This window comes from Camelina sativa, chromosome 5 (genome assembly GCF_000633955.1).
Source record: "Camelina sativa cultivar DH55 chromosome 5, Cs, whole genome shotgun sequence".
Classification (NCBI taxonomy): domain Eukaryota; kingdom Viridiplantae; phylum Streptophyta; class Magnoliopsida; order Brassicales; family Brassicaceae; genus Camelina; species Camelina sativa.
This window is the reverse complement of record NC_025689.1, coordinates 12,991,893-13,004,268: the sequence shown is the minus strand read 5'-3', so window position 1 is coordinate 13,004,268 and position 12,376 is coordinate 12,991,893. Positions and strand designations below refer to the sequence as shown.

At 33.6% G+C, this 12,376-nt stretch overlaps 3 protein-coding genes across 3 annotated transcripts; all 3 read right to left on the bottom strand.

The window, feature by feature from the left end:
* Window positions 567-1,690, bottom strand: LOC104786742 (glutathione S-transferase U5-like). Its single transcript, XM_010512189.1, has 2 exons — window positions 1,283-1,690; window positions 567-1,078 (listed from the first exon to the last, which is right to left on the bottom strand). Exons 1-2 carry the CDS (start codon window positions 1,598-1,600, stop codon window positions 722-724), a joined length of 675 nt encoding a protein of 224 aa, XP_010510491.1. The 5' UTR covers window positions 1,601-1,690; the 3' UTR covers window positions 567-721.
* On the bottom strand, window positions 7,556-8,549 carry LOC104786740 (glutathione S-transferase U4-like). The gene is made up of 2 exons (XM_010512188.2): window positions 8,112-8,549; window positions 7,556-8,027 (listed from the first exon to the last, which is right to left on the bottom strand). The coding sequence occupies exons 1-2, from the start codon at window positions 8,430-8,432 to the stop codon at window positions 7,674-7,676; spliced, it is 675 nt and encodes a 224-aa protein (XP_010510490.1). The 5' UTR covers window positions 8,433-8,549; the 3' UTR covers window positions 7,556-7,673.
* On the bottom strand, window positions 11,125-12,356 carry LOC104786739 (glutathione S-transferase U3). Its single transcript, XM_010512187.2, has 2 exons — window positions 12,002-12,356; window positions 11,125-11,667 (listed from the first exon to the last, which is right to left on the bottom strand). Exons 1-2 carry the CDS (start codon window positions 12,323-12,325, stop codon window positions 11,314-11,316), a joined length of 678 nt encoding a protein of 225 aa, XP_010510489.1. The 5' UTR covers window positions 12,326-12,356; the 3' UTR covers window positions 11,125-11,313.

The window sequence follows — 12,376 nt, the reverse complement described above, 5'->3', positions numbered from 1 at the left end:
TAGATTAATAGGCCGGCCTGTTGTGGCCCAATGGTTGACAAAAAAAAAAAAAAGTTGGCACAAAATTCATTTTAATTTTTTCATAATCTTAAGAAAAATTGCGATGTACTTGTAACTATTAAACAGTGAAAAATAGTTTTACTTATATTCTAAAATTTTGTGATGGAAATGTTACTATATAGGATAGTCGCAAATCCACCATATATTTTTGTCATATTCTGGGAGAAGTGACCAAAGTCTTTCATATCTTCTAGAGGTACTGTTTTGTAGATTACGTACTTAAGAGAGGATGATAAAAAATTTCCCTATCAAAATAATATGGGGCAATAATACTGGAAAGTAATTATATAGCCTTGAGGTTAACCTATTGGTGTGAAATACGTAAGGATGTTAGGTGCCAACTCCCAACCAAACCTTGATTTTGTTGTTGCTTTTTTATCTTTCCTTCTATTCATTCGTTTTGAATTCTCTTTATTCAGTTGTCGCAATCTGTCATATTATGGGACATGGACCAAACTTTTCTAATTATTAGCTAGAAAAGATAAGGTTGATCAATCTTCACCCTCTCAAGTCTCAACCACATATATATATATATATATATAACAGGACAATAACAACGATATCATCTTACAAACATTGAAACATGTGATAATTAACCAAAGACTTAAATTACAACATCGGACTGATCAAAAGACTTAAGAAGATGATTTGTTTCCTTGAATTAAGAAGATCTTACTCTCTCTGCCATGTAGTTCATGTGCTCAACATGTTTCTCTCTTGGAGGAATACAATCTCTAACAATCTCAACCTTCTCCAGATTCTTCACCCATCTCTTGTACTCTGGAAACTTCTCCTCTGTAATCACTTCCAATCCTATTCCTTCCCAACCTCTCTCCAAGCAAAACGGAATCATACTTCCGGCGACTAAATCCAAGAATCCGACATTCTTGCCGCCGAAGTAATCTTTTCCGACAAGTTCTTTCTCAAGATACATAATCAGTTCTCTTGCCTGTTCGGCCAACACTTCTCTTCCTTTCTCATCCGCTTTTGCCATTGATACAAAACCCACATTTATAATCTACAATATTCTTAGAGAAACAACAACATTAGTTTTTTAGTCTCTAATTCTAATAAATAATTATACTTTTTTGCATTTTCAACTGATTAAAGTATCACCAATTGTTTATTATTTGACCTCGACTTTAAAAATCGCTAATATTAAATCAATTTAATTACAAAACTGGAGTTAGTGAAGAGAGTGTGTGGGTATATATATACATACCTGTTCATCGATGAGTTTACCAAAGAACCGAGCTTTGGATCTTTCGTAAGGATCTTGAGGGAGAATTGGATTGTGAGGCCAAGTCTCATCGATGTATTCAAGAATTACTAGAGACTCGAGAATGGTTTTACCATTGTGAACAAGAACAGGTACCTTCTTGTGGACAGGGTTAAGAGCAAGAAGCAAAGAGCTTTTGTTCTCCAGCTTCTCTTCCACGTAATCGTACTTTATGCCCTTGAGTTTGAGAGCCATCTCGATCCGCCGGCTAAAAGGGCTCGCCCATATCCCCAAAAGCTTCACTTCTTCTGTCTCCGCCATTAGCTCTCTCTCTCGCTCTGTTTTTGTGCTTTCTGCCTTCTTAGCAATGTTTTTTTTTTGTTTTGGCTTTGAAGACTTATCGGTGTTTTTAGCTTACATTTATAGGCTGAGGGTTTTAATGGTCTTGTGGTAAAACGACGACAAAGTTTGCCGTTTTCTGGTGGGTTATGAGATGTAAATGCGAAGATCCTAGAAAGCGATAGATGTTGTTTAGACTTTTAGAACGTTTTTGTAACGTTCACTTTAGATATTTTTGATAGGAGGAGATGTTCTTAAGTTTTAGCTCTTTTAGCCATCCCTGAGAGGGTTGTATCCTCTTCATGATAGTTTTTTGGTGTTTTGTCGCCCAAATGGTTTTAGTGATTAACCATTCTTTTGTAAAAACCAGGTTTTCTCAACTGGTTTGGGCTAATTTAGGAGTAGCCTAATTGTGAATGGGTGCAGTTTTTTGTGTTTTGGAAAAGCTAGGTGTAAGACCCTGTATTTAAAGGTTATCCGATCATCAAAATTAATATAAAATAACTATATTTATTAGGAGTCTAGGACCAGTGCCAAATGTTTAACACCGGTCCGATCCTTCAGAAAAGGCATTATTAAGAGCTAGATATATAAGCCTGAAAAAAATCGGATTATCTTTTTAGTTCAGTCCATTGGAACAAGAAATGTTTTGGTCTCACTCTTACTCCCAAATAAACATCAAATAATAAACAAAATATATAGTGTTATAACACTATCTATTATTTGATGTTTATTTTATCTCCATTAAAACTGTTATTATCACACGAGTTGCACTAGGTTTTGCCATTTCCTCCATCTACGTACTTCTTCGCTGATTTTGCGCAAATATATACACATTAACGACCGTTGGACCACAGGATAAATGATAGAATATTTCTGGCTAATAGTTTCTTAACGAAGATCACATGTTTAAGAAAACAAAATAATTCCAGATCATGGATNAGGGTTAAGAGCAAGAAGCAAAGAGCTTTTGTTCTCCAGCTTCTCTTCCACGTAATCGTACTTTATGCCCTTGAGTTTGAGAGCCATCTCGATCCGCCGGCTAAAAGGGCTCGCCCATATCCCCAAAAGCTTCACTTCTTCTGTCTCCGCCATTAGCTCTCTCTCTCGCTCTGTTTTTGTGCTTTCTGCCTTCTTAGCAATGTTTTTTTTTTGTTTTGGCTTTGAAGACTTATCGGTGTTTTTAGCTTACATTTATAGGCTGAGGGTTTTAATGGTCTTGTGGTAAAACGACGACAAAGTTTGCCGTTTTCTGGTGGGTTATGAGATGTAAATGCGAAGATCCTAGAAAGCGATAGATGTTGTTTAGACTTTTAGAACGTTTTTGTAACGTTCACTTTAGATATTTTTGATAGGAGGAGATGTTCTTAAGTTTTAGCTCTTTTAGCCATCCCTGAGAGGGTTGTATCCTCTTCATGATAGTTTTTTGGTGTTTTGTCGCCCAAATGGTTTTAGTGATTAACCATTCTTTTGTAAAAACCAGGTTTTCTCAACTGGTTTGGGCTAATTTAGGAGTAGCCTAATTGTGAATGGGTGCAGTTTTTTGTGTTTTGGAAAAGCTAGGTGTAAGACCCTGTATTTAAAGGTTATCCGATCATCAAAATTAATATAAAATAACTATATTTATTAGGAGTCTAGGACCAGTGCCAAATGTTTAACACCGGTCCGATCCTTCAGAAAAGGCATTATTAAGAGCTAGATATATAAGCCTGAAAAAAATCGGATTATCTTTTTAGTTCAGTCCATTGGAACAAGAAATGTTTTGGTCTCACTCTTACTCCCAAATAAACATCAAATAATAAACAAAATATATAGTGTTATAACACTATCTATTATTTGATGTTTATTTTATCTCCATTAAAACTGTTATTATCACACGAGTTGCACTAGGTTTTGCCATTTCCTCCATCTACGTACTTCTTCGCTGATTTTGCGCAAATATATACACATTAACGACCGTTGGACCACAGGATAAATGATAGAATATTTCTGGCTAATAGTTTCTTAACGAAGATCACATGTTTAAGAAAACAAAATAATTCCAGATCATGGATGTTGACAGCTCCGTATCCACTAGCACATCTTGACATCGGGTGTGTTAAAATCGTACTATATAATTGGTATTTGGTGACCATAGAAAAAAAAAATTGGTAACATTAACAGTTTTCAAAAACTCAAAAAAATATTACAAATAAAACCTTTGTAAAATAAAAGGTAAATAATATGGAGTTATGGACCCTATAGATATATTTTGGAGAGTTATGAAAGTATTTTCGGCTTCTTCATACTTGTTTCTAGTTTAGGTTTATTCATATTTTGTTTATAACAATGTTTGAATAACACGACCTTTCTTGTAATATTGTTATAGAGTTGTCCGTTTGGTGGTGTTTCCTACTAACAATGAATGGTGTTGCTTGTAGACAAGAAATACAAAGGTCTTATGTTTGATTTTTAAAACCTTTTCACAAATTAAAAAAAAAAACACACACACACCAATTTGTAAGTTTAATTTGTAATTTATGTTTACATGAAAAAGTTTATAGAAAAAAAGAATAATTATAAGATATAAACATTTGCATCTTCTTAAAAACTACATTTCCATAAAATTATCAAACACATTCATATTATTCAACTATAGTTGATATAGCGAAGCAACCGGTATAGAAGTGCATGCCTTCAAACGAAAAAAAAATGGATTGCTCTCCTTTCATTTTTATTCAACAATAAAACAGGCCGGTGTTCTTAAGACGCTAGAGATTGCGAGTTTATTTGAAGATAAATACACAGTAAACAAAGAAACATGCATAGACACAATCCAAAACGAACAATCAACGCCAGCTTTAAATCAGAGGCTTGAAAGAGAAGCCATTGACCGTTGCACCTCCGTCAACGCAGATTGTTTGACCTGTTATATAAGAAGCTGCCGGAAAACAAAGAAATGCCACAAGCGATGAAACTTCATTTGGTTTACCAGCACGTCCCATTGGTGTCTTCTTCTCCATCATCGAGATACTGATTAAGAGATTTTGGCATAAGTTAAAATGTGTATATATATTATGACTTATGTGCATGCTCACCAGTCGCCACATAATGTCTAGGCTCTAGGCTGTAGGCTCTAGCAAATTATTGCTTTAGTAACTATCTGTAAAGTGTCGGTGATTATTTCTATGGTTAAGCCATATAAGTAGTAGGCTGCGAGTTCGGTTAATAAAACCAACCGATCCGGTTGATTTGGTTTCCAGTTTCTTTTGCTTATAGAAATTAGTCAAATGAATAACCTGTTTGGTTTGGTTCAGATCTCGATTTATTTTGGTTGAAATTTTTTTTATCGAAATTAATTATTTTTTTTTGGTTTTGACAGTTAAAATCTGGTAAAACTGGTTAATTCAGTTAAATCAAGTCGGATTTGAATATAATTTGGTTTGAATCAGTGTAAATTTGCTTTAGCTTTGTTTAAGAAAAATCAGGTAACCGATTGGTTAGACCCACACGCCACACCCATACATGTGATGTCCGTGGTAGTTAGGGCATCCTTAATGGGATAACTTTTTTGTATGTTCTTAGATTAAATATATAGTGAAAATAATCTAAGATCAGTTGTTAAGATGATAGGTAAAAAAAATGGGGGAACTAATTTTGGTGTTCTTAGAATAAAGATATAGTAATATAATATTCTTAAACATTTTACAAAGACGTAATTTATTATTAACTATAGACCAAAACTTGAATGTGAACAAATATACAAACCAAATTCAATGATCTTGGACAAAAAATTATTAATACTTACCTACAAAACTTTCAAATTAAAAAACAGAGAGCTCCTTCTTTGTCATCACCCACAACAACAGATTCCATGTAAACACTGAAAACAGAGAGCTCCTTCTTTGTCATCACCCAAGGAAGCTGCAAATGATCCAAGAATCCACACCCACTTTTCCCCTGAAAACATTAAACAAAAAGAAGAATGTAAAGCATCCAAACATGATTATAAACCAAGCTAATAACGAGAGAAGGATAAGACAATTACATTGAAAGAGATGCTTTGAGAGAGTATCATTTGGCATATACTCTGCTACCAACAATCTCTCATCTCCCTCGGCACAGCAACCAAAACTTGTGTATAAGTAAAAGTCATAACACTTGACACACACTAAACAAAACTTATCTTGTTCCCCACATCCTGCTAAAGCTCGCTAAAACCGGCCTACTAAGGAAACTTTGATTCTTCAGTTCAGCTTTCCCATGATCCAAGAGAGTTACGACCTTTGCTATAGCCTATAACTACTGTGACACCACTTAGCTAGTCATAGCTTTGACTAAGAAGTGATCAGACAGTCCAAGAGATTCAACTAGGGCTAAAATCCGAGTCAATGAATCAATGAACAAAGTGCTAAACAACAAACCATGCATTCTCCTTTTAACCGCTGAACCACCACCCTCACTACCTCTAGAATGATTCCCTTTCCTGCTATACACTTTCAAGCTCCTCCCACTCTCTTCTTCTTCTACTACTACTTCCTTACCACTACTCCTACCGCTAAAAAGACCTCTAGACTACCGTTATCAAACTCCATTATTATCTGCATCCCATAAATCCCAAAAATAAAATTGAAACATCAAAACAAAAACAAAAAAACACAAGACGATTCTGAATTTGATCGATCATAATCACAATTAGAGTCTCGAAGCTAAATTTTACCTTGGAGAAAAAAAGAACAAAGCTTGAAGAACTCAGCAACGACCTGCGAGAGCGAATCTAAACCCTAGATTTCAGCTACTTCGACATAGATTTAAACAATTCAGAGAAGAGAACTATGGATTCTCTCACAAAACTATTTTCTATGCGTGAAGTGGTCCAAGAAACTACAAGAAACAGGCAATGCAATTAAGAAATCGCAAATAATAGGCAATGCAATTTTCTATTCGTAATTAAGTGGTTTCGATTGAGATTTGGTTTCGATTTGCCAAAAGCCGGACAAAGGAAACGACGGAGACAACGACGGAGACAAGGACGGAATAGGACGGAACTAGCTTCTCTCCTTTCGATTTCGTGTTTCAATTGCCGGAAAACAAAGCTTCAGCGGCGACTATGTCGAGAATGAAGCTGTCGCCGTTTTCGCAAGAGAAAGAAACCCTACACACACGATTTCGTGCGAATGAAAGAAATGAAAAAATTAAAAATACTCAATTTTTTTTCGACCAATCAGAAGAGAGGAAGAATATTGGAACACCCTTTGGATCAGTTCTGAACCAAGATCAAAAAAATTGATCTAAGCCCACTGTTACATATTTTTATTATTTATTGGGCTAAGAAAAGGGGGAAAGTTATCCCGTTAAGGATGGCCTTAGTTGTCACTGTTTAGACAACTTTTTGCGTGTCGAAACTGGAAACCAATTCCCAAACTAACTTTTAAGATTTGTAAGAAACTGAAATAATACAACATTCAAAATGTTTATATACTAGATAGTAATCCGTGGGAAAACCGCACGCTAAACTTTTTTTTATGAAAATTTGTAATAATTTATTATGTTATTTATTAAATTTTAAAATCTAAGCTGTTAAACAGAACTGATATAGATTTTATTCGATTAGATTTTTGATAAAAATTTTAACCCGTGATGGTAAAATTTTTTGATAAAACTTATAGTTGTAGATTTTATTTGATTAGATTTTTAAAATTTTAGTTGTTAATTTTTTAATAATATTTTTTCTTTTTAAGTACGAATTAGTTTAGATTCGAATAAATTTTATCTACTTTTGTAGATTTAATTTATCTGTCAACGATTTTTTGGTTTATTAATAATTAATAAAGATTAATTAATTAATCAAGTTTTTCTAATGGCAAGTGAATATAAATTTTTACACATTTTAAGATTAGTTTGATATTTGTACTTCCCAATTAATATAGTAAGATAGTAATTAATATGATATTAGAATTTAGTAAAAGAAATAATTACGTTGTTCATACAACTTTTATTTAACGAGATTATACAAACATGAAACATATAGTTAACATCTATCGATCGATCGAAGAGTATAGTTGTTTTCTATTAATTAGGCTGATTTGATTCGTTCTGCAACTTTCTTCATGTGCTCAATCTGTTTCTCTCTAGGAGGAATACATTCCCTCACGATCTCATTTTCTTTCATATTCTTGATCCATCTGTTCAGTTCCGGAAACTTTTCTTCCGGAATCATATCAATTCCCATACCTTCCCAACTTCGAGCTATACAAAACGGAATCATACTTCCTGCGACCAAGTCCAAGAATCCGATCGTCTTGCCGCCGAAGAAATCTTTTCCGGTGACTTCCTTCTCAAGAAAAGTAAAGAGTTCTCGAGCCTCCTCGATTGCAACCTCTATTCCCTTCTCTGCTTTTATCACATCCTTGAACGCTCCTGGTCCGACCTACAAGAATATCGTAAACCGTTTCATCACAAAAGTACTAATAGTTTCTAGAAATCACCTAAGCAAATTGATATATAAGGTTACCTGTTCATCAACGAACTTAGCCCAAAATAAAGCCATGGATTTCTCGTAAGGATCTTGAGGAAGAATTGGATTTTGCTTCCATGTTTGGTCGATATATTCGAGAATCAGATGTGACTCGGGTATGTGTTTACCGTTGTGGATAAAAACCGGAACCTTCTTGTAAACCGGATTTAGCTGGAGAAGCAAAGGGCTCTTGTTCACTATATCTTGCTCCAAGTACTCATATGGCATGCCTTTGAGTTTGAGAGCCATCTCGACTCTACGACTAAAAGGACTTGCCCAAAACCCTAGAAGCTTCACATCCTCTCCAATCTCTGCCATTGCACCTCTCTCTCTCTCACTCTCTAACTTTTTTTTTTTTTGTTTTGTTAATGTAACTCTTTATTCTTCTTTGACTATTTTATGTGGTTTTGTAACTGCTGTTCTCGTGAATTATTATTGATCGGTTCACGTATGCAGTTTATATGGTTCTGTTCTCTAGGCGTTACATCCTTCCTCTTTTGACTAGTAGTTTTGTTTTTGTGGTTCCGTTCTCGTGTTTGACTACTATATGAAGAAAATACCATTTTGCCTTCTCTTAGTGAATATCGCTGCTAAATATCCAATGAACCGTGAACACATTATCATCTCTCCATTAATTCAAATATACTACTTTTCTTCTTCCTCAAACAATACCAACTTTGTCAATAATAATACTCAACGTTCAAGAAATTTCTCCTTTTTGTTTGATTTTATTCTATCTTAGGGCATGTGTCCCTCAATTTTTGTCCTTCAATTATTTTATTTATATGTTGATAGTTTCTTAAGTTTTGTTTAGCATTGGTGTCCTTCAGGGTGTTCTTCAGGGTGTGGTCTTTCATAGTATTTTTAATTAAAAAATTAATTATTTAAATAAATCTATAAAAACATATTAAAGTTTTAATTTAAATAAAACATATAACATTGACATTAAAAACATAAGAAAATTACAAACTTACAAAAACTTGAAAAAAACAAAAATACAATTAAAACATGAAAGATAAAAAACATAAACCATAGAAACATCAAAGATAAAAACATACATTTTATTAAATTCATAGATTTTTTTTAATTAATCTTCATTATCTGGAAAATGTCCAAAGTTAGTCCAAATATGCTCAATCAAATCTTTTTTTAACCGTTCATGGACTTTTTTATCCCGAATTTCTGTAAGACGAGTAATTGTAGTGCTCATATTGGAACCCAAACTGGCGGCACCGACGGTATATGTTTGATCGACATCTTCTCCGTGTTGAAATTCTGAAACAATGTTTCGGTAACTGTATGTTCCTCTTTCATCCTCGATAATCATATTATGGAGTATTATGCATGCTCTCATAACATTTNAAAAAACAAAAAATACAATTAAAACATGAAAGATAAAAAACATAAACCATAGAAACATCAAAGATAAAAACATACATTTTATTAAATTCATAGATTTTTTTTAATTAATCTTCATTATCTGGAAAATGTCCAAAGTTAGTCCAAATATGCTCAATCAAATCTTTTTTTAACCGTTCATGGACTTTTTTATCCCGAATTTCTGTAAGACGAGTAATTGTAGTGCTCATATTGGAACCCAAACTGGCGGCACCGACGGTATATGTTTGATCGACATCTTCTCCGTGTTGAAATTCTCTAAACCCTCAATCGATGATACATCAAAAAAACCCTAAATCGAGATTACATAAAAACCAAAATTGAATTTCGAACACAAACCTCTTTCAATTTAAGAACCGGCGGATAACTTCGACCACAAACCTCTTGACAGAGCAGATCGGCCTTTGCATGAGGAGATTTTTAAGATGAAATTTCAGATCGGTCGGAGCAAACAAATCGCCGTCTGAGAGAGAAAAAGAGTGAAGAGAAAGGAAAGAATAGAAAGAAATGATCTCGACTCTTCGGTTGTTTTTGCTTCACCCTACCAAAAAAACAACAACAAATAACAATAGGACACGTGTGGGGACGGACGAGATAAAATACGTCTCAATTATAGGAACGTATCTTCCTTATATTGTCAATTTCGATTTAAATTTGAGAATTAATTACTGAAGAACACTTGATTTATATGCTGATGCACATGCCCTTAGATATACGTTTCTAGTTGTATCCAAAAATTAATTTATTTACTATTCTTGCAAATACCCTTTCTTTCCTTGAGCAAGTTTCTTTATGTTTTCTGTCATTCTTTTAAGTATTAGCTTTCCTTTCGGTCTCTGTTTTCTACTAGACTTGAGAACTCTGTTTCTTTACCTTTGGAAGTTGGAGAAATAATTATAGGTCTTTTATTCTTACAATAATAATTATTGAATAATTCATTTTTATTATTTTTCCTCTTTACATTTTTTCCAAAACTATTCTGATATATCATTTTTATTTTATTTTTTGATTTTTTGGTATATCTAATGTTAACTTTCATAATTTTGATATAACTTTAAAATTTAAAATATAAGCTAAGTTATTACATAAATTGATATGTGACATGATTTTGTAAAAACTACTATTATACTCTTATGTAAATTGATCTTGACTACAAAAAATATAAATGAAAAGAAAAGGCCCATTTAAAGCTTTTACTATGATAGTTTATTTTCCTTGGTGTGGAACACCTATAAAAAACATAATGCATGTGCATCATTCATAGGTATCATCGAAGGACATATGGTAGGTAACATCATGACTGGCATCACTTGTAAATTTGTTCATCATTATTGGTATGTGTGTACTAATCCTCATGCCTAGACATATTCTAGTTTTCTAACAGTCACATTATTTACAAAAATTTGATATATCAGACTCCTCATCAGCAAGCACTTTCTGGTATCAGATTACGTGACGTCGCCAAATAACTAATCGTTTAGATGCATGTTGAAACTCACCTGCACCTATCGAATTATGTATGACTTTATACGACCGGACTTAAATGTTAGATTTTTGTTTGAGTAATTTAAATTAGTTATTAACTAAACAATATCAATAAAATATCTCATGATAAAATATAATCATATGTCAATAATTAAGATAGAACTAGACATTCATACATTTTTATTCTACTACCACTACCACTACGGATACATGTATCACTCATCTTTATTTAGTAGATTGTTCATAAAAATTTGCAATAACAAGACATATACTACTATAGTTAACATCGCAGGATTAAAGCGTAGTATGTTGTCTCTTAGGCTGCTCTCATTAGCTTTACAATTTTCATCATGTGCTCAATATGTTTCTCTCTATCAGGAATACATTCCCTTACAATCTCAATTTCTTTCAAATTCTTGATCCATCTGTTTAGTTCTGGAAATTTTTCCTCTGGAATCATATCAATTCCCATACCTTCCCAACCCCGAGCTAGACAGAACGGGATTATACTTCCCACGACCATGTCCAAGAATCCTATTGTCTCTCCGCCGAAGAAATCTTTGTTCCTGATTAGATTCTCAAGATTCATAATTTGTTGTTGAACTTCCTCGGTTGCAGCATCAATACGATTTTCTGATTTGACCAGAGACCTGAACCCTATCGATACTACCTACAAGGTTAATTATATACAGCAAAAGTTTCATAAACATGTAAGTAATTAATATACTTTTTTTTTTACATGCATCATGACCAATATACTTCTTAATTATCATTATCATTTATTTAACTAAATATTCGCGACAATATTGATTATTATAATTTTACATGCAAATACAATGGAAATGATTATTACGGAGAGGTGTGGCTTCATTACCAATGGGAATAAGAATCTTGATTTCACTATTGAACTTGTAGAAACAGTTAGTTCTAAGTGTTTATCATATCGTTTCTAGAAATTATACCTATGCAATTAGTTAACAAAGGAATTAGTTTTACGAATTTACTTGTTCATCGACGTACTTGGCCCAGAATCGAGCCATGGCTCTGTCGTACGGATTCTCCGGTAGAATTGGATTGTTTGTCCAGGTTTGGTCGATGTATTCAAGGATCAGCTGTGACTCGAGTAATACATTACCATTGTGGACCAAAACAGGGACTTTTTTGTAAATTGGGTTGAGTTGAAGTAGCAAAGGGCTCTTCACGACCAAATAGTTTTCGTCCAAGTAATCGTATGGCACGCCTTTGAGTTTGAGAGCCATCTCGACTCTACGACTGAATGGACTTGCCCACGATCCTATAAGCTTCACACCCTCTTCTTTCTCGGCCATTGAATCAATATCTTTCCCGCTGTTTTTTTTTTTTTTTTTTTTTTTTTTTTT